Source organism: Mytilus californianus, unplaced genomic scaffold, assembly GCF_021869535.1.
Source record: "Mytilus californianus isolate M0D057914Y unplaced genomic scaffold, xbMytCali1.0.p SCAF_2, whole genome shotgun sequence".
Taxonomy (NCBI): Eukaryota; Metazoa; Mollusca; class Bivalvia; order Mytilida; family Mytilidae; genus Mytilus; species Mytilus californianus.
In genome coordinates this window covers 131184356-131208656 of record NW_026262668.1, presented here as the reverse complement: position 1 = coordinate 131208656, position 24301 = coordinate 131184356, and the positions used below count along the sequence as shown (strand labels likewise).

Below are 24301 nucleotides of genomic sequence, written 5' to 3'. Positions count from 1 at the left end.
AAATTGGCAACCCTGACAATTTTTAGAATAAAATAATGCAAGGTCTTCTTTCGGGTTTCGTATGTAACTGCCTCAAAACACGCTTTATATCTTTCTTTTAATAAATAAGAATATAATAGATGTGGGAAATATATTCGGAAATTGAGCAGAACAACAGTGTATTTTACTGTGCAGAGGAACCAGAAAATAATCATTGACTTCGTCAAGCCGTTTATAATGATACACTCGTTGTAACTTATACAAGAGTCGTGTGTCGTGGGAAGCGTAGGCAGTATATTGTAACAATGTTAGTCTTAACCACGCCTTGCATTTCCTTCCATGCTTGATTCATTTGGTACTTTATATTTCTTCCGTATATCATTCACTTAAGTTACATATACAAGTATTTTTATAAGAACATTGTACTAAGTAATTTAAACATAATCTCGCATCGTCATTTAGTTGTCACACCTATCTGTCCTCTCATCGGTACTGTTCCTTATAAATTCTCTCAGTATTTAACTTTTCATCGGAAAAATTAATAAATTGATTTAAATGGGTACACGTTCCTGTCTGCTGTCGCATGTATATCGATAGATGTTTAATAAATTATTTCTCCTATTGATAATTTGTAACGTGTAACTTGTATTGTCATTGATTGTATATATAACTCAATTTAATTAATATATGACATATTGTTTTAAACTATTAACAACTAATAACTTCAAAGTAAATATAAAGTACCAGATGAAGCAAGCACATACATAAACATGATCAATGCCAAATGTGCACAAAGGCAATCTACAAACTTGATATATCCTTTTTGGGAAAGGGATAAAGGTCCAATTGCATTCTTGACAAAAATACTTGCCACAGAATGTTGAGCAAGCAAATCAATTTTTAACAATCAATCTTTCCACACTTTGAGGAATTTTGAGGATTGTTGTGATGAAAGAGTAAACAGAACTATCAATTCAAATAAAATTATAAACGGTTACAAGAAAAGTTAAAAATATTTACTCTCTGAAAATATGTTTTTACTTTGTGAATAGATATGTTATTCTGTCCTTAAATACTACTGCACAATTACTAGTTATTATAATATACTGCACAATTACCAGTTATTATAATACACTGCAAACTGCTAGTTATTATAATAAACAGCCAATTATTAGTAATTATGATAACTGCCAATTACTAGTAATTATAAAATACTGCCAATTACTAGTTATTATAATATACTGCCAATTACTAGTTATTATAATTAGTAATTATAATATACTGCCAATTACTAGTAATTATGATGTACTGCCAATTACTAGTAATAATAAAATACTGCCAATTACTAGTAATTATGATATACTGCCAATTACTAGTAATAATAAAATACTGCCAATTACTAGTAATTAAAATAGTACTCTTCGAGAACGGGATGCGGTTGGATAGTCTATATGTTATGTAAAACAAAATATCACATACACACACGTTTTATATACAAGTCGGTAAGCTCATCTGTCCAATGGAATAGCCTATAGAAAATAAACTGTTTACATACAAAAAACTAAAATAAACAGACAAGGACTATTACAAGGGGTCTAACAAAACCAACCTTTTGAAAGCATGTTTAAATGATTTAGATTGATTGATTGGTGTTTGTTCTACGGTGTCTAAGCGACAAAAGTTATATCACGGCGAGGAAATAATCAAGAATATGACATTTATTTGTTTCAATAAATGATGGCTGTTGCATGATTTAAAGTTCCTTAACAAATTATAATTTTCCGGTATATAACAATATTAAAATTGAGAAAAGAAATGGGGAATGTGTCAAAGAGACAACAACCCGACCAACGAGTAGAAAACAGCCGAAGGTCACCAATGGGTCTTCAACACAGCGAGAAAATCCCGCACCCGGAGGCGGGCTTGTATGCTCTATGGTTTAAATGGTTGACCTTTGATGGTATATTGGTACACAATATGCCAGACAGAAGATACAAAACCAAATACGCAAAGGTAGTAAAAAGCGACGAGACAGGTGTATGGACCAATCAAAACTGTTAAATAATAGTGAGTATATAAAAAAAAACTTTTGGCAGCATAAGTTCGATTATACTGGGAGTGATATCAGCTGTTCCTGGACCCTTCTACAGATGTACTTAATTTTAGTATACATGTATATAAATGGGAAAATAAAAGTTGCTTATATTGAATTTCTGAAGATACTATTCATAGACGTTAGAACTATGTATGAAAAAAGCAGATGCAGGGTATATGTCAATAAGAAAGTAACCCAACAACAAATAAAACTAGAAATTGAAGAGGGCAACACATATTGATCAACAATTGACAGGAATCTATACCATATATCAACAGCTAAATCGTTGCATGGAACACTCTTTAAAGAACATGTGTCCGGTCGCACGGAGGGTTCGCATTGAGACATACATTCAGACTCAGCTTCGTTTGAATTATTTAACTGTTCAGAAAGCAGAGGTATATTGTTCAACAATTTTGATAACTTTTATCCTTTTTTAATGTTTTGTTGTTTAAGTTTTTATCTTACTTTAAGTTTAAGCATTTTTAATTTCTATTGTTATCATAAAATAAGAAGAAAGTGACGTTTTACACAACAATTGCAAGCAAATACCCTACGTAACAGGTAAAAACAGTTTGTTTTGAATTTAAAAGTTTTTTCATCGTCTATTTTTTAGTTCACTTTGTAAACAAAATTGAATGGTCTATATAAAAAAATAATGCTATTGAAATTTTCTAGAGTTGAATAATATAATTCTATAGTATCGTTATCCGTATTTTTAAAATCTGGATTAAAAAGGGGGAGCATGCTGTCTCTTTGAACAAAGGTTAAATGTAATTGCAGATATTCTGACTAGACATTAGGCACACATGTGAAACCCTGAAAAATACTGGACATATAATTCACCAGACACAATAAATAGAATATGAAGGAAGCAGAAATTTAAAAAAGTGGTTCAAGATTTCAGGGTTCTCAGTACCTAATATCTAAATTGTCGATTTAAATTTGACTCTCCGTTGTTATATATGTAACTTAGGATTTCTTATAATAAGAATCAAGATCGAGGGGCCAAAATTTAAATATTCAGATACCAAAATGCATTATATTTTCAGTTTCTACTCGCAAAAGAAAAGATAAAAGTATGCACATGAGACGAAACGACAATTTTCCAAAAAAAAATTATACTATATGGACCAAAAAGATATAATGAACGACTTAGTTTATCGCAAATATTCTGATGTAACTGGATCAGTGGGATTAAGGGGGATTGTCCTTTCACAGAAATCTATATGAATGCATACAATGTTAAAATAATCAATGGTATAACGACAAACAACATTAATTTGATGCCTCCGTGATGAAACACAATATGGCATGAATATATGGCATGTGGAATATACATGCGTACTTGATGAAACACTTGTTATATATATATATCTTGATCTTAGTAAGTTATTTGATTTCATGAAAGTCAATTATGCATATTGGAAATAGAAAGCTCTGTAGAAACGGCATATATTTTGATCAATTTATCGTTAAATCAGAATAATTCATAAACACATAACATTAAAATCATCAAAATAATAAATAAAAGGTATAAATAATGAATAAATAATGCGAAAGTTTGCTATACTGTTCATAAATTTATTTTCAATTAAATGAAATAATGTGAATTTTATCTCTGCGATTTTTGTGAGTATTTGCCGAACAATATTTTATGAAAAGCGTGTCGAAACTCAGGACTAAAAATTGTGTAAATTATAGGATTTAGCAAACTATTAAAATAGCCCAACCAAAGCACTATCGAATGTAAAACAGGCGGAAATTCATATTGTCCTAAAGGTCCAATTAAAGCTATCAGAAAAAATGGCAACCAACAAACAATGTATGCACCTGTGATTATTCCAAGAGTCCGAGCTGCTTTCCTCTCACGTTTCATTTCTAATTTTTCCTTTGCGCGCTTTGCTTTAGCAGCGATAGAATCTCCCTTCGGTGTTGGAACCTGTTCAACCAAAGCATTCGAATGAACCTTTGAGTTGTCGTTCTTGTCTGAATTTCCGTTAACCATTCCATTGCAAGATGTTTCGTTTATCAACGTTATGTCTGTTGAACATGTATGTCCATTGATAGGTGATGGCGGTGCTTTTAAAAGACTACTTTTTGCAAGATCGTCAACATTCTTGTTTGCCGCATATTGTTTTTTATTAAAGTTTTTCCGCCTAATTCGAGATCTTGCTACTTGGAAAATTTTCACATAAATAATTAACATTACAACTGTCGGCAAGTAAAAGGCACCAATTGTTGAAAACACGGTGTAACTGTCTATTTGGCTTATGATACATTTCCCCGTAAATTCAGGCGAAGGTGTTTCGTCCTTCCAACCAAACAAAGGTGGAATAGAAATAAACATGCCCACTGTCCATGCCATGGCAATCATCAGCAGAATTCGTCTTGCAGTTCGATTTCTAATATAGTCAATGTTGGTGACAGCCCAATATCGGTCAACAGATATTGCAACAAGATGTAAAATAGAAGATGTACAACACAAAACATCAAAGGATATCCACATATCACAGACTTCACCTCCTAGAAACCAGACTTCACTAACCTCGGATACTACACTTAACGGCATCACTAGTGTGGCTACCATCAGGTCCGCTACAGCCAAAGATAATATCAAATAGTTAGCAACATTATGCAAGTTTTTCTCCAGAATAATAGCGGCTATCACAAAAACATTTCCGATTATGGTGGCTAATATCATTAGTCCTAATACAACGGAAGTTCCGACTAAATGTCCCAAGCTTTTGATTTGTGGACCACCAATTTTATGTGGTGTTTCCGTGATATTTTCTTGGAAAGTTGTATTGTAAAATGTTGTTAATTCCATGCCTGAATCAAAGCTGTACAATATGATAAACTTTCTGTCCCTTTTTGAGATAATATTTCCTATTTTATTTTTCTATTCTCCATTTGAAATGCCAAGCTGTATGATATTCCTATTGTAAAGCATTAAGTTATTTCATATTTGCATAGAATATTTGTCTGTAATACTATTTATAATTCCTAAGTTAATTTACGGCATATTTCTTTAATTTCTACAGAACCTTCTTGTTATATCAGCTGACGACTTCTCCACTTAATAAAGCCATGCATGATCATTTTAAATAATCATTTGTAAATAACGTTGATGTCTAGTAATAATATTTACATTTGTATCTCCAAAGGTCATTGGACGATTGCGTTAACCAATCAATTGACAAGTTACATATCTATTCGAAGATCACTGGTTGTTATATTTCATTCAATCTACTCAGTAATCCTTTGACAGATCAATAATACCCGAGTGATTCTGTTCATATGCTAAGAAATATAACAATGCAGTGTTTATTTGGCAATTATTCACGACTTTTGTCGTTTATTGTTGATCGTTATATCCACTAATAGCTAACTGTGTTCAATCCAATGTTAAATATAATCCGGAAATGAATATTGTTGCACCACCATGACTTCGTGTTTTACATAAAACGAATACTTTCAATGTAATTCAACATTTCCGCCTTTCAAGCACACTGATATTTTATTCATACTTACATCTTGTTTAAATGTTATTTCAGTCAGATTTACAGTGCTTATGATTTTTAACCGATACCCTTTCCATTTTGTTCTTATTGATTATAACTGTCGTTCTATGTTCAGCTTGTTTTAACTGAAAATAAAAATAAACACATTGTTCATTTTAGTCATAAACAGAAGTGTAAATTGTAGATTTCTCAGCATTATGAAGATATTGATGACAACAAATTCGAGTAAATTTCTAGAGTAGTGTAATTTAACACATACATTTTTACGCCATAATAGCTTGTTTAATTAATATACAGCTAAAGCCACTTAATTCTATTACCCAAATACCACTTTTTATTGACAGTTCGGTTATAAAGAGATGTTATTATAAAAACGCTGATACATTACTGAATAATAGCGACATGTCCATAATACAAACTTATCATTAACTATTATACAAATGTTGTCTACATTGTATTTTATGAAAATTGAGACATATTGAAGATAAATACAGTAATATGAATAACAGTAATTACTTCTGACAGAATATTGCGTAACACTGCTGTAGAAGCTTAAATTATAGATAACCTTTCTGTAAAATATATTTATCTGAGTGATAAGAATATGATCGATTTCCAGCATCCTTCCCCACAGGTATATGTTTGGTGTCATTCGATGTAAGATCTTTCCTAAAAGTTGATGGGGAAAACGACGTTATCTTTCAACAGTGTAGAGGAGTAATAGCATTAAAACGTAATATAACGTTACTCCGTAATGACAAAATGAGTGTGATAATTTTAGTTATAATTATCATCAGAATATTATCTGTGAGACAACATGGTCTCAATTTAGTAATTATTTATATATTATAAGTTTCGCATTTAAGAGAAATTAACGACGTAATTATTACTCATTTACAAATAAAAAGGAAAAAAAAGTACATGACCATAAAAAAGTAATGACAACACGACAGTTTATATTTGAATATATTATTAATTCGTATATTTTAACTAATTTGATTCGTTCAGGGATAGTCACATGTTAAACTATATTTTCGAAGGTAGAGAGAAAACGGCGGATAGCAAAAAGCATATTGCACAGCAAAAAGCATATTGCATTGTTATTTTTAGAATATCTAAAAACCGATATACTTTGTGACGTCATGTAATGAATTTCGTGATATTGTTAAAAGTTAAAAAAAAAATATCTATGATCGATTATTTGAAGAAAAAAAATCTTCAAATACATAACATGTAAAAAAAAATATCAAAAAAGTAAATGAAATAACAACTAATCTGTTGTTATTGTCTAGGAGACAATATGATATGTATAAAATTACAACAAAATCAAATGACGATTTTGATACAAATATGGTCGGAAATTAATAATATAACAATTATAGCCTATTTATGAGGTCAATACAGGATATATCGACCCAAAGAAGTATATCGACCTCGGACTTCGTCCTCAGTCAATATACTTCTTTCAGGTCAATATATCCTTGTATCGACCTCCTACAAAGCTATAATTGTATAATATATATATATATATATATATATATATATATATACATGTGGTCGATACCAGTATAATATGTCGATATATTCTTATTATGTATAATATGTCGATATGGTACAGTACCAGTTTATTATGGCGATATGGTACTGTACCAGTATAATTTGTCGATATGATACTGTACCAGTATAATATATCGATATGGTACTGTATCAGTATAATATGTCGATATGGTACTGTACCAGTATATGTCGATATATTCTTGTTGTGTATTATATATCGATATGGTACTGTACCATTATAATATGTCGATATATTCTTGTTATGTATAATATGTCGATATGGTACAATACCAGTTTAATATGTCGATATGGTACTGTATCAGTATAATATATCGATATGGTACTGTACCAGTATGAAATGTCTCTTCATTTAGAAAAGTTTGGTCCAAATCTATTGTTAACAACGATCTATGATAGTCTTTTCGACGACAGCCATTTTGATAAAATTGAGTATGCAAGGAAATGTACCTTCAAAGTATATCATTTTGAAATATAAAAATGAATTTTCTAAATGTTGGCGCACTGTGGGAGTAAAAGTACAAAAGTGTCAAAAAGGACCTCTTTAAAACAGAAAGTAGAACAGAGCATTTTCAGATCCTGGTAAGAGAAGCGTGGACATAAAACCTATATATCGAAATGATCGAAAGGAGATATGGAGACGTCAATGTAATAGCCACAAATAACCTAAAAACATACGTTTCCCTTTTGTTAAACTTTTTTTTAACATAGAAAATGAAAGGATATGGAGTAAATGTACATGGGACAAAATCGCACACAATACATAGAAAACATAGAAAATTATCAATGAACAGGGCTTTTATTCCTGTTCTTCATCTTGGCAGTTGATGTAGGGTCTTCAACAATGAACGAATCATGCATACAAGGTCAAGACGGCCCATAGCGTCGACTTAAGCGGTACTATTGATAAAAATAAACCACAGTTCACCTTCTTGCTCAACATTCTTACGGGAAACAACTTCTCCTTTATCTGTTCAAATATGAGACAGACTTCTTATGAAAAGAGGAATAAAAATGAAAAGAAGGTAGCATTCCTGTTTCCTTTCCGCTATATAGATGATATACTCCACTCGCAGCATGTATCTCATATTTAGGTATTACATACAGAAAATGACAGTAAGAGTCGATTGAAACCCAAACTTTACGATAGCAGATGTGACTTTTTCTTTTTTGAACTTTCCATTTGTAGCAACGCCCAAGTAGCAACTGCATGTGTAAGAAGTAAATATCTTCAATTTGATATTATATCCCAGGACATGCATTACCTTTTATTATTTTGTATAGCGGGTTGCTGCAAACGACAAAAATAAGAATAAAGTACAACCTCGGTTTTTGGTTGGGTTCATATAAGATGTGCGCAATATAAGTGTGTATTGTGGACTGTTATTTATCTTTTTCCCAGCCATGAGATATTTCTTCGAATGTTATCTTTTATCATTACTAAGTTTTCTTATCTTTCTCCTCGGCCCCGGAAAACATGGTTTAGCAGGTTGTCCTTTATAGAATGTTAAAATAACTTGAAATACTAGAAATGCGCTTCTGTCGTACTAAATTATAATCCAGGTATATTTGATACGCTTTTTACAAACTGTTGTACAGCGTAAATGACATAACATCGATTAACCTTTAATTTCTGTCAAAAATCCATCCTTGAACTTGAAAAAATCAAAGAAACAGAGCTTGCACCGCTGTCTTTAAAGTCAAAGTGAGAGCTTCTACACGGAGCAAAAGCTCTTACCTCACTGCAAGTTCAAAACAGTCCATAGAAACGGTTTGCGCCATTTTGTAGATGTCGAGAACACTAAATGTTTGCATCTTAGAATACAAATGTTGGTTAATATGATAAAATTATAGACTTTGACTGGTAAAAAATCTAACAAATACTGTCATCTTTACAAAATACCGAATAAAAATACAAATATTTATAGAACCACAGGGGAGATCAAGATATGTATATTTTCAAATAAGAACATATCGTTTCTTCAGATCTACAATCTAAATTATAAATTAACACATTTTGCTTTTTACACGCTCGTGTTAATTACATTTTCGAAAAAAGCACAATAGTTGCCATAGAAACGTTTTATTCAATGCTTTATAAACTGAAGAAAGGAAATGTCTGAATACCAAAGACCAGAGACCAATGGACGAGGATATACACAACTAGAGGGTACTGGTTGTACAGTATTCTGGTATATTGTAAAGACGTCGTAAACAGTCTGGGAACAAAGGAGCATAACCTTGCGCGATGCTAAAATATAAGAACCGAAGAGATGTACAATGTAGGACCGAATGGTTTCATAAATATCTTGTTTAAAGCAAATTCAATGTTACCTCCGATGATAATAATATTCAGAGTATGCATACTAACGAATAACATAATACATTGTAACTATCGCAAAGAAGTTATCAAAAAGACCGCCAATGAATGTTAAACAATAAACCAATAAAACCAACAAAATCTTAAGCAAACTTATTATAGATAATAAAAAATAAAAAATAGAAATATGCCCAATATCTGATGAGCTCAAATAAAACTATACATGTTTTATTAAGACAACTTGTTCCGTTGTTTGCTATTTCATTGTTTTACTATAACAGAGATATATAGCAACACTATTCGAAGAGGAAATAATTAACGATTTGTTCTAATTTATAACATGTTGTAAACTATTATTGAATATAAGATAAATTTCATTATTTCCAGACTAAGATCAAACAATGAAATAATCAACAGATATTGACAAATTAATTAGACTTTATCAAATTATTTACACGTTACTTCAATGAAATATATTTTCATGTGTATAACTATCTCCCTTGCAACACGTACATCTCAGTGGTCGATATTGCTGAAAATGTATGCATGTGTACCTAATAATGAGAGGGGGGATTAAAAAAAAAATGTTTAATAATAAAACAAATAATTATGAACTGAATATCACCTTGATACACGTAATAAGTAATATATCTGTCATTTCCTCGTTGAATTTTAGAAATAAATCATAAACCTTAAATTTTCCGGAATTAGGTAAGTAATGTGCCAGTTTGTTTCCAGGACGATACCCTTATTTTTAGTTTAAGTTCCTTTTGTTAACATAGATATATTATGCATCTATTCAGTTATTTTAGTCATCAGAAAGAAGTAACGCCGATGTTTGAAAAAAACCCAATAAATATGAGACGTAGAAAAAGTCTCTTCCAAAGTGTGAAAAGAGTGTGCCCTTAACGGTGGGAGTAGTTATTCCTTTGGATATATCATAAATAGGTTTGACAACTTGACAGTTCAAGAAAAAACAACGGGAGTTATTCCGCTTTGCAGCAAGACAGCGATCTACAAATATGGTTAAGTATTAAAAAAAAGTATATTTTATTACTCAAGTCTTATTATAAAGTAAATCAAGGGAAAATATGTAGAGATTAAGTAAATAGTAGTTCACTACGTTCCTTTTTTAACTTCTTATTGATTATCATCATCGTTTTTTCAATATTTTAGAAGTGTATTCTTGCTTCATACCTGTGCGTACTGATATCTCTAAAATGCATCATATGTGCTATCAGGATTGAGATTTTCATTGCTAAATCTCGGCGATATAGAAATGCAACATTTTTTTACTGATTTAAGTGTGGGTTTAGATTGAAATATAATTGAGAATGGAAACGTGGAATGTGTCAATGAGGCAACAACCCGACCAAAGAGCAGAAAACAGCCTAAGGCCAACAATGGGTCTTCAACGCAGCGAGAAATCCCGCAACCGGGGGTGGGATGCAGCTGGCCCCTAAACAATAATGTATACTAGAAATGGACGCCACTATAAAGTCCTAAAGATATAAATGAAAATAAAAACAAAAACAACCCCCCCCCCAAAAAAAAAAAAAAACACACAGAAGACTAACAAAGGCTAAAGGTTCTTGACTTGGGACAGGCGCAAAACTGCTGTGGGTTAAAATAAAAAAAGAAGATGTGGTATGATTGCCAATGAGACAACTCTCCACCAGAGACCAAATGACATAGAAGTTAATGACCGTGCGGCCTTCAACAATGAGCAAAACCCATACCACAAAGCCAGCTATAAAAGGCCCCGAAATTGCAAATGTAAAACAATTCAAACGAGAAAACTACCTGCCTGATTTATGTACAAAAACGAAAAACAAATATGATATACAACAACAAACGACAACAGCTGAATTACAGGCTCCTGGCTTGGGACAGGCACATACAGAATGTGGCGGGGTTGAACATGTTCAGATCTGAGAGTACTCGCAGGTACTGACAGCTAAATTAAAGCCAATAACAACTAATAAAAAAATCATGTATCTAAGACATGTTTTGTGAGATCCCAACCCTCCCCTATACATCTAGCCAGTGTGAAATAAACAAACACACAGCAATACGAACATTTAAACTCAGTTTAAAAGAAGTCCGTGTCCGATGTTAGAAGAATTGTTTCACGAAGAAGAAAACCTTTAAAACATCTGTGTCGGTGCTATCTTATTGACGATTAACCGACATTTCCTTTCATTGATAACTCCAAGGTATCTATCCGGATTGATTAGACACATGACTGAGAAAATGAGATTAAAATGTGCATTACATGTTAGTTGATAAACGTACTTGTATGGCTACAACTGCTGACAAAAATCTTTACTCACTCAAGGGTTTCTAACAGTAAGGTTCGAAATCACCGGTTTCTTAAGGTAAGGTTGACCTTAGAAGGATTTAGCTATTATTTTTAAGGTCCTTTTTTGTTATCTTTCTCTTCAACTGTTTCGGTACTTATAATCCTTGTCTCTCAAATATTCGACTTTGAGCGTTCCTGATAAAGGTAAATCCAAAAAAAGCGCTTCGGACGCATGAAATTTATAAAGAGTAGTTTTCATTTTTTCATACCTTATATATTAGTCACATGAACAAGGTTGTGATAAAAATGTTGCTGTTTATATGAAGTTCTTAGTTTATATTTATCAAATTCAATAAATGTCTGTCTATTGAAGTAAATTTTCAAACACATATTTGAAAATATAACTAGCGATGGATTAATCGGACTACGTATTCATTGGTATGCAGCATCATGCTGCATGTTTATATTCTAACATTCAGGTATTTCTTAATTATATGAGTTTAAATCCTTTAATTTTATTTAAGAAATTTTAATGGACAATACCATGACTACAAAATTCATAAGGTAATAAGTAAATATTTTAATATTTATACTCTGAAAACTAAGACACACATACCGTACCGTACTAACATTGAAATCTGGGACTAAAACAACTCGTTTACATTTTGTTTTATAAAATGGTCAACTATTACATACATACATAGAACAGAAAATCCCTCCACGCGCAAGTATTGAATTTCTATTACGGAAACACTTAAGATAATAGAAAAACGCTTGAACTCGACAAAATAATTTCTTTATTATTTTCGTTTTTCGTCATTAAGAGTGTGTATTATATTTGACGGATTCTCCCCTTAACATGCAAACTAATATTGGTATATTGACATTTTGTATTAAGGAGAAGACCTCATAAATATGTTTGCCTGTATCTTATTCGTTTTGCTTAAATTGAGCAAATAAAATGTATTTAAACTAAACAAAATTAGAAGTACAATAATCTACAGAAGGTTCTTAGACAAGGAGATAATTATATAGTTAAACGGAAGTAGCAGCCAAAGCAGGATTAAAACGTGAGAAAACCTATTGCCTTTTCCTTATACTATCCTCGAGACAATAATCTGTGTGGGTGTTGGTAAAATAGAGCTACAATGTAAGGCCTGTTGACATAAACAAATACTATGATACATTGAATATTGCTTTCATAGAAAGTTCGACCAAACCGAAACGATTAGTTAGATATAAATGGCATCAGCCTAAGAGCCTACTCAGAAAATAAAAAAGAAAAATGAAGGAAAACAAAGGTGTTTAATTTCCCCATTAACATGAATCAAGATCCATTAGAAGACTTTATGATTCGAACCTTGCATTAAGAGAAAGACCTTCCTACGAAAGACTTTAGGCCTCGAACCTTACATCAAGATCAAAACGATTGGTTCTTGGTATATTTCCCCCCTTTTTTCAGCTGTGATAGCGGCAAAACAGTTTGATTCAGTATTTTTCGTCTCATTATTTTATTACATAATGATGTGATTCAAACGAGATTTTAAATTTTATGTTTTTAATGATAAAATCGTATTTCAATATTTTACAAATTTACAGATTTCAGATAACTTATTATAGTAACTGTAGGCCTACTATTAAAACTATTTTTTATCTAGGATTTTGTAAAATTCCATTAGATAAAGAATTTACAAATTCATTCATCACGTGATATTTAGAAAAGATATCAAATAATGGATAAAATAATTTTGTGCAATTTCCTTCACATTTGTTCATAATTCGCTTTTCTGTGAATTCCAGGGAAACAAAGGTCTGTTATAACGAGGAAATAAAGTTCATTGGCAAGTACCAGACCTATTTTCATTCAACTTCACCAACTTCCTCATTGTTAATGAATACGGGCCGACTCTGATACAAAACAATCTTTCTTCTACCTTGCATTGTGTAGGTTGAGTAATATTTTCCTTATTCCGTTTGTTACATAACACGTTCCTCTTCCTCTTCCGTAATGTAAAACCGATGTCATAACAAAAAGTAAAAAAATCATAAATATGAAAAGAATAAGGTCAACAATGTAAATATTTTTACTATTGGTATCGTTACAAATACGATTTTTATATATCGCGACCTATTGGAAGACCCTTATCAATTGCTTAAAATTGTTCGTAAACGGAATGTTCTTGAATCAGGTTAATTGTACACTTGCATATGATTTACTACACCAGAAGACGGTATTTGCTTCGGTAAATCGGCAGGAAGATACGAAGTTTTTTTCCAGAATCGAAGGCACTCCCGTTGAACGATTCATAAAAGGTCTACCAAACTAAAAGATACTAATGGGACACTAGAAAACTATGAGTCGAAGAAAATCAGATACTACCATGGCCAAAAGACAAAAGGCCAAAATACAAAGGGGACAATAGAAAACCATGAGTCAAAGAAAAGCAGACATTACCATGGCCAAAAGACAACAGGCCAAAATACAAATGGGACAATAGAAAACCACGAGTCAAAAAAAGCAGATATTACCATTGCCAAAAGACAAAAAGCCAAAGTACAAAGGGCACAATAGAAAACCATGAGTCAAAGAAAAGCAGACATCACCATGGCCAAAGACCAAAGACCAAAGTACAAAGGGTACAATAGAAAACTTTGAGACAAAGAAAAGCAGACATTACCATGGCCAAAAGACAAAAGGCCAAAATAGAAATGGGACAATAGAAAACCACGAGTCAAAGAAAAGCAGACACTACCATGGCCAAAAGACAAAAGACCAAAATATAAATAATAATACAACCTATAATTGTGCAGCATCGAAGTTTTACGCTGCAAAAAACAGCTGCTGTTTGTGAAGTCATATTTTACTTAAATTAATATATAAATACATGTATGCGTGATACAAAGTGTGATACATAGTCGTGTGTTAGTGACACCTTTATGTACGACGCTCAAGTAGTGCTGGCTAATCGAAATGGAACTCTTAAAGATGGTTAATTTTATATGATATTATTTCCCTGTTATTTGCTCTGCTTACAAGGTTGTGAAATCCTATAATAATAAAGAGTCTTTGTCATTTGCTTAAAATATTTGTTTAACAATTTACAAATTTTCAAAAAAACCAAAACAAATCCCAAGTTAATTCAGCCCTATAAGTTGCTCTTGAAGGCATTTTGTTATAAAATTTCTTTTTTACTCGCTTTGTAAAATTTTGCATCTGAGGACCTTGCATACCAATTTGCTATACAAATTTTGTATAAACACTCAAAATAAAAAAAAAATCGGTCAGAAATGGTGTTTTGAGATATAATAATCATTTGATTGGAAATAAGCCATGATATTGTTAGATCCCCAAAGTTCACAAATTGAGTTGAGATATTGTTAATGAAAGTAAAGACTGAAATACTTTTTAAAGATAGCCCTGATGTGATATAAATTTAGGGAAAATTGACACTACATGTACCTGACTAAGGCTAAAATAGCAAGTAAAAGTTTGAGATTACGTTGTAAATATTTGGTCATGGATTTTAGGGCAGGTATAACGTATTTGGTCCAGTTTAAAGGGGGTTAACAATGAGTACGTCTGAGCTGTTGTCATTCCATCTTTTGTAACCAAAGTAAATAATATCAATACAATATTGATAGCCAAAAGCTTCTTTACGTACTTGATGATTAACAGGATAAATATTATTTATTGTTTTTTAATTGATGGGATTAATATTTAATGAGAACCTATTTACAGTAATATTGAACGATTGTATTTGTTGCAGTTAAAAACTTTTGAAAATGATTGAATATCGTTAACATTTGGCATTGACGTTTGAAAACAAATGTATTTGTATTGATTATTCTAAATCGAAAATATTATATAACTATGGTAGTAATACAATATTTTCGACCGAACTATTTTCCTAATGTTTTTTTATTTTAATTTTGAGGATAATGAGGAGTGATTTTCTGATAAACAAACGTACTTTTGATAGGTTCATGAAGAAAATGGTATTTCACGATTCTTTAATGAGTTTCATTATATATTAAAATAGAATCAAGTGATATATTCCCTGAACTTGAAGTTATACGTTAATGTGATAATGATAAATATTGTAGTCATTTGTTCCTACCTGTCTCTTCAACCATGTACTCAGTTTTGTCTAATATCTAATTTTAGAATAAGAAGAATATGTACAAGTATGGTAGAACTCTGCCAAGCTATTGTGGTACTCGTTGTCGTTTGAATCAAAAGTAGATGTTGAGAGATGTGGTGTAACATCAACTCTTCTGTTTTTGATTATATAAGCATTAACAGATGACATGAATAGTTCCTAAATATCTTGGAAAAAAATATATTGTTAAACAGAGGACAACATCTTACAAAGTAAGACAAAACACTACAAATTAAAAACAGTTAAACTTGCCTAGTATATATGTACATGATTGGTATAGACACGCAATGATCTACTAGTTTAGCAGTACTAACCATATCGATTGTACACGTTTGTCGCACACATATTATAGTGTAACGTGTAACCGGGCGGGGACGTTTTATTATATTTATCCTCGGGTTCGTACCAGTTTCCTGGGATTTGAAGAGCAATTCAAAAATTCTTAAGTCAATAAAAAGTTTACGCTATCACTACCAAATATAAAACAAATACTACATAAACGAATTTCAACACCTATCAACTTAACCCGAACCTGGTAAATTGAAACAGTTTAACAAAACCCTTTCAGTCTGATATTAGTTTTAAACCAAATGTTCGAAACTAGGCTGAAACCTAAATGTATGAAACTGGCTGAAACCTAAATGTATGAAACTGGCTGAAACCTAATGTATGGAACCAGGCTGAAACCTATCAAAACGAATGTGTGGAAACTATTTCAACTGGTGTAAACTTTCGGCGTATGAAACTTAATTAAAATATATGTATAAAACTGTTGGAATAACAGGGTAGCACTAAGGTATGGTTTAACAGCAAACACTCACTGCAATAGTGAGAGATGTGGAACGTAAAACCTTAGCACTAACCCTGTTTAGACAACTTGTACTGAACCAAAACTTTCCTATCTATATCCTCTCAACAGGTTTCAAACACTCCACTTTGTTTGACTTATCCTGCTACTCGTCTTAAACAATTAACTGTCCTACCTTTCTGATCTACTTCTTACTATGTCTACGGCACTAATGACAACTTGAACAAATGGAAGTTTTTAACGACCTTGACTGGATATACATCCCTCGCACGGTCGGTAAACAACTTGAACTGAATAGCTACCCACTATTTATACTTCGAACGCGGACCTCGAAGAGAGCACCATAGCAACAACTGTACAGGTAAAGCGTCTTATAGCAACCAAGGATAAAGGGATGATTTCGATGCTGTTTTCAATGATAAAAAGATCAAATGGGAAATTCATAGAGGTATCGGAAAATATATAACTGTAGATATATTATAACATTCTTAAACTGTAAATTCGTAACAATAGTTTTAGAAGCTCGATTTATCACAATTATTTTCAATTTGAACAGCTTAACATTTCACTAGATCGCATAAACCAAAATACAAAATCTACAATCATTCTTGGTGGCGACTTTAATCTTGGGCACATAAACTGGGATATTCCATGAACCATCCCGAGCAAACCAGTCATCAAGCTACATGAATAACTTCTTAACCTTATGAATGAACATTCACTTGAGCAGATTGTAAAAAAGCCCACAAGGGGAGATAGAACACTTGATCTCTTTTTCACCAACATACCAAGCATAGTGAACAAATTGGAAACTATGCCTCCTATCGGAAATGCAGACCATGATATCGTCTATGCAGAATGTGCACTATCTCTAAAACGCAACAAGAAAATGACAAGAAAAACTTACCAGTATAGAAAAGCTAACTGGGAAAACATCAAACAAGATGTGAACAAACTCACACAAGAAATCAAAGGTCATTATCATAGTTCATCTACCGATGATCTATGGAATACATTCACAGAAAGGCTACTTCAATCAGTCAAGAAAAACATCCCCCAGAAGACAATCACAAACAAGAAAAAACTACCCTGGGTTGATAACACCTTAAAAATCATGATAAACAAAGTTAAAAGACAACATAAAAAGAGCAAAAACAGTCCAGATCAAATGAAAAAATACAAAAACTTAAAAAGAACATTACAAAAAGTAATGCGTAATGCCTACTGGAATTACATCGAAAAAATGATATTTGACCTACCAGTAGAAGAACCAGACGACAACATCAGAAAAAAACAACCTAAGAACTTGTTTATATACATCAAAAGTATGAAAAATGACAATACAGGCATTGCTGCACTTAGAAAAGATGGTAAACTAACTGATAACACATCTGACAAAACTAACATCCTAAATAGTCAATTTCAAAAAGCATTTTCCGAAGAAACAACAAGTGAACCTATTCCGGATAAAGGGAAATCAAACTATCCAAAAATGAATAACATCACCATTTCCAAGAAGGGTGTAATAAAATTACTGGACAAAATCAATCCTAATAAAGCAACTGGTCCAGATCAAATTTGCGGAACAGTACTTAAAGAACTTAGTAGTGACATTTCAACTGCAATCACCTACATCTTTCAAAAATCACTTGACACAGGAAAAATCCCAAAAGATTGGAAACATGCAAATGTCTGTCCTGTTTTTAAAAAAGGTGATAAACATAACGCAATAAACTATAGACCAATATCACTCACATGTATACTATGTAAGATCATGGAACACATTATAACCAGTAGTATGATGGACCACCTAGAAAATAACAAAATCTTGTACGACCTTCAACACGGATTCCGAGCATCTAGATCATGTGAAACTCAACTAGTATCATTCATCCAAGAACTAGCAAAAAATAACAACAATAACATTCAAACTGACATAATTGTGATGGACTTTGCCAAAGCATTTGACAAAGTTCCTCACAAAAGACTTCTATACAAACTGAAATATTATGGCATAGAACACAACACCTTAAAATGGATAGAAGATTTCCTCACATCTCGCACACAAACAGTCATTATTGATGGTGTTCAGTCAGACAAAATTAACGTAATATCTGGTGTTCCCCAAGGAACAGTTTTGGGCCCTATCCTGTTCCTTGTGTATATCAACGACTTTAATGAATCCATCAAACACAGCACCCTAAGATTATTTGCAGATGACAGTATAATCTATAAAACAATACGAAACAAAGAAGACACACAAAAACTGCAAGAGGACCTTACATCAGCAGCAAAATGGGAGAAGGACTGGCTCATGTCATTCTATCCAGACAAGTGCTCAGTCCTCCAGATAACAACCAAGAAAAACCCATTAAAATTTGACTATACTCTCCACCAACATGTACTGCAAAAAGAAACATCCACAAAATATCTGGGCATTACTATACAAACTGACCTAAAATGGAACAAGCATGTAAACAACATCACAGCTGCAGCCACACAAAAGCTGAACTTCATTAAAAGAAATTTAAAGGTAAATTCAAAAACAGTTAAAGAAAAAGCATACATAGCACTAGTAAGACCAAAGCTAGAATACAGCAGCTGCCTCTGGGACCCACATACCAAATCAAAAACACACCAACTTGAGATGGTCCAGCGCAGAGCAGCAAGGTACACATGCAACAGATACCATAACACCAGCTCAGTCACTGAAATGCTGCAAACACTAAATTGGGCAACTCTTGAGAAAAGGCGAATAAGAACACGCATCATCATCTTCTACAAAATCATACATCATCTTGTAGCCATATACCCGACAGATCTACTCACACAATCCGATACAAGAACACGACAACATTCACATATTTATTCTTTCAGACCCATACAAACCACTAAAGACTCATACAAGTACTCATTCTACCCAAGAACAATCTTACAATGGAACCTTCTCCCAGTAACTGCAGTTCAATGTACTACTCTTGAAAGTTTCCGAGAACAGATTCCAATATCTGTTCTCAATAAACATCTAAACATTTAAATAAATTCTACAATGTATATAGTTTTAACCAAAATGTAAAGTACAAAAACAGAGGAAAAAGAAATTAAATTTTTATTTTTGTATATTATTCACTGTAAATAAAAATTAGATCCCACGCACGCGCGGCACAGTAAAATCAGTGCCCGGCACGTTATCATCAGTATGTTGATGGAGTGCTGAATTATAAAGAAGAAGAGAAGAATTGCCTTGACGATACGACAGGTGCAACTCTCAGACCACTAGTAGAGCAGAAACTGCTTACTCTTCCGGAGAACTTGATATCACCCCCGGTTTTATGTTGAGCTCTAATTGCGTAGTCCTTACTGTGAAATGTTTCGTAGATTGTTGTTTGCTTTTTTGTCGTTTTGTTGTTGTTTCCACAATGTCTTATTCTGTTTACATAAATTGAAATACAGAATGAGGAATAAGGACATAATAAACATTCTGTAAATGGTAGCAAATTAGTATTATGATTACTGTACAGTAACTGAAAATGATTAAGTCACCAAGATACATGCTGGTCAACTACAAAATAAATCATCTTTTAGTAGGGAATAAATATTAGCCAGTTATTTATTAGTTGGTAAAAAATTTCTCATTACAAGAAAATGAACGCGTAATTGTTCTCTACATTATATTTTTAATTCGTGTTTCGTGGTATAATCCTTGTGTTTTACATGATACAAATATAGTAGTTGATTTTATGTGAACTAATAACCGTATATTGATGTCTGTTTGAATTATCATGTTTTGTTTCCGATAATTCCAATGTATTATTTAAACGAATAAATATTTAAACAACAAAACGTATGTTTAATTAAGTTACACGAATGTTATCTATATCAACGACAGTATCCAAAAGACACTGTTCAAATAAAAAGTACAAACAATATAAATTGAAACCATTAAAAGTGTTAGGCTCAGTCGTTCAACAAACCAGGTCCGTGTAATTGCAATTAAGTTATTTTTGGATATAACACGTCTTCTGATTGGCCGAAAGTATCAGCTCATAGACATAATTTTGTCATGTGACCGTGGCGTCATCAACGTTTTTTCATGATTTACTTATTAAAAATGGAATTTAGAATTAAATTACAAGGAATGAAAATGCAAGATTTCAATGAAGTATCAAACAATCATACCAAGGAGAATTAAGATAATGAAGTGCTTTAAATTACCTTTGCCAGTAGTCGGTACTTCTGTACAGACATGCATGATTTATAACAAACCTTTCTAGAATTGTCTAAAATGCGAAGCTATTAGTTTCAACACAAGTTAGTTCTGATTGTTTTCCTGATGATGTTGCTTAGATTCTATTGGCTCAAATGGAATGAAGAATTGAAATTATCTAACAGAAAGGATAAGAAATTATACACGGAATGGGTATTCGAATCCCGATCGGTGAATCATATTGCTATGTACGTAGCTGCGGAACCGTAGCTCTTAGGCCCTTATGATATTTTCCAATTGTCAAAAAAACAGCATTAGGACCGAAGGAATTACGGATCCGCAGCTAATTTTCTATGTGATCGCAGCAACTACACATTTTTGGCTAAGTACACGGGCTTGGGGGTCGTGTCTCCGAGTCTCTTCCTAAATAAAGGTATACGCAGACGTGCTGCTGGTATGGGTCACTCTTTCGACATGTCAACTATATCAGTGGGGTGCTATTTCACGGATATACTATAACAATGGTTTGAAATATGTATGTAAATGGTTTATATATATGCATCTTCAGTTAAGCTGTCTGTAAAAACTATGTACTTATTTTTATATCAATTATAAAGAATGATTCATCTCGTTAACCTCTAATTAAGATGTCAATTGTATGTCTGATAGCTAGGAAATGTAAAGATAAGTGATGATTTTCATATGAAATAGATGCATTGGTAGGTATTTTTGAATAAACCAATAGAAATTGGGCTGGTTATCAAAGCCCCGCTGGACGTCTGTACCCATTTTGCTCCCAGTAAAAATCACGTCGAGCAAAAAACACTGGCGTAATTTTGATACTGCATGCGAAGCACTCCGTACCTTTTTAGAAAGGTTAAACTTGTTTATCTTTAGATTTAAAACATGTTCTCTTGATATTAGCTTTTACAGCCGATTAGTAGACGGCAATTACTGTCTTTTAAAAGGCCTTCTGTAATTGCAATAAATGTTTTAGAGTTTTGAAAAACTAGGCAGACCCAGCGATATATCCTTGTTTCTATGGAGACATTTATAAATTTTGTCTTCTATAAATGGATGGACACTTTTGAACTAAGTATAGAAATAATTTCAAATTTTGTATAATAAAGCGAAAACGTGAGACCGGTTTTATGCAAGAAAATGTTATTTAGCACATTCAAACGTATATAACATTTACAGACGAAGTCATCATACTCCATGACTGTTTATTCAATCTGTGAAGACAGGAGAGTGACACGGTTGGTTGGAGAAAATATACAAAAAAGCAACAAAATATGTTATGTATATAATTATTAAATCAGTTTTTCATTCAATGCATTATCAGCCGATATAACGAATTTCATGGCAGTTGCAATGTAAATGAATTGACGCAAATTGTCTTCATTCACTTAAACACATAATATTCGCAAGATCACAAATAAAAGCTCAAACCTGCCAATTGTACAGAAATGGTAAACCGATAACATCCAAGTGCGGTACCCCCAGTACTGTAACGGTAGTACACATTTCTATTAATCCAATACATCACTATTACAACCGACTATGTGAATGGCTGATTTACCATATACAAATTAAATATTCACAAGTTTCTCTCAAATTTAGTATATAAATATTTTCAAACGAAATGAAAATAACGGATGCCACTATCTGTAAAAATACAAAAAAAAAAAAAAGGCTAACATTTTCACGTGTAATGAAATACATATTTTCGGTTATATGATAAGACAATATATTCAACGAAAAGGTCCTCGTCCATCTTCTACTGGTTTCACTGGTGATATATTTTAAGCTGTTTATTTTTGTAAACTATTGGTCATCCAAATACTTTGATTCGAGTGCCTCAATGAGCTTGATTTAGACGAAGCTTGTTTGGCGTACTAAATGTTAAGCCTGGTATCTTTAATTTATAGATATTCTTGAAACGAATGTTTACGAGTTATGTAATCATAACGCCCGACATTGCAAATTGCTAGATTTTCTTTTTGATATATTTTTTTTTTCATAAATAAAACTAACCGGGAGAAGACTATGTATAGTTAACACTTTTTGACAAACACGTTAACGTCATTCATAATTCTGCAACAAGTTATGAAGGTCAACTTTATAAAACATCACGAAACTGTGATATCGATTTTTCTTTGGGGTAAAGCTTTGGCTGAAGCGCTGTGACACTTTGTTTCATGCTTTATGTATACATACTGAAAATATGCACATTTCAACGCTTTTACCTCCTATAAAGCTAAGCAAAGAAGCATTAATTTCTCATAACAACATTTAAATGTTTAAACAATGAGTATAGAATCGTTTTCATAACAGCGTAGACAACCGTAAAACTTTTGTTGGTAATAATACTGAATAATTTACCTTTAACTTGTTTGTCATTGGCTATCGATAACAATGATTTTACGCTCACTCAGTCTGTCAGAGGCCTCCAGTGGGGATTTAAATAATGATCACTTGTTACACATTTCGATACATAAAATGAAACTTTCTTTTCACAAAACTTTAAAAGATTTGTTTTAAATAATTTTAATAATATTAATAAATTTTGTCTGTTGACCGCATTTTTAAAATTAATTTTCTTGTTGTAATCCTGTTGGAAGCTGCGCTGTGTAGTTTATTTTTCTTTTATTGTTTATTGCCGAATATAATCAAGACAGACAAAAAAAGTTTGAAAGGTTACATGTTAAAATAGAGAATGGAAACGTGGAATGTTTCAAAGAGACAACAACCCGACCAAAGAGTAAACAACTTTGAACAGCCGAAGGCCACCAATGGGTCTTCAACACAGCGAGAAAATCCCGCACCCGAAGGCGCACTTGAGCTGGCCCTTTAACAAAAATATGTACTAGTTCAGTGAAAATGGACGTCACACTGAACTCCTAAACAAATAAATGAACTAAAATTAAAAAACATACAAAATGAAGACTAACAAAGGCCAGAGGCTCCTGACTTGAGACAGAAGCAAAAAATGCGGCGGGGTTAAACATGTTTAGTGAGATCTCAACCCTCCCCTATACCTCTAGCCTATGTAGATTAAACAAACACACAGCAATACACCGCTACATATTGTGCCAAAGTCGGGCTGGGGAGGGTGCATGTAGTACTGATTTAACCCACTGGATTGTGTGCCTGCACCAAGTCTAGCCAGGGAGGGATTGCATGTTAAACTGGATTAGCCCCACTAAATTTGAGCCAAACGTCCGGCTATCCGGGTTTTGTGTTGTTCATTGTTGATTAAACGTCTATTTTACTATTTATGGGCAGGTCGATCTTTGTTGTTGTGGTCTCTTAATTTTCCTACCTTTTA

At 32.5% G+C, this 24301-nt stretch overlaps 1 protein-coding gene across 1 annotated transcript in view; it reads right to left on the bottom strand.

The window, feature by feature from the left end:
* Positions 1 to 3528: 3528 nt before the first annotated feature.
* The window catches only part of LOC127731043 (5-hydroxytryptamine receptor-like), a 48589-nt gene continuing 27816 nt past the window's right edge, over positions 3529 to 24301 (bottom strand). Inside the window, exon 2 of the mRNA XM_052239816.1 lies at positions 3529 to 5723. Coding sequence (XP_052095776.1) covers positions 3690 to 4904 — 1215 coding nt within the window. The 5' untranslated portion in view covers positions 4905 to 5723 and the 3' untranslated portion in view covers positions 3529 to 3689. The remainder of the gene's footprint in view (positions 5724 to 24301) is intronic.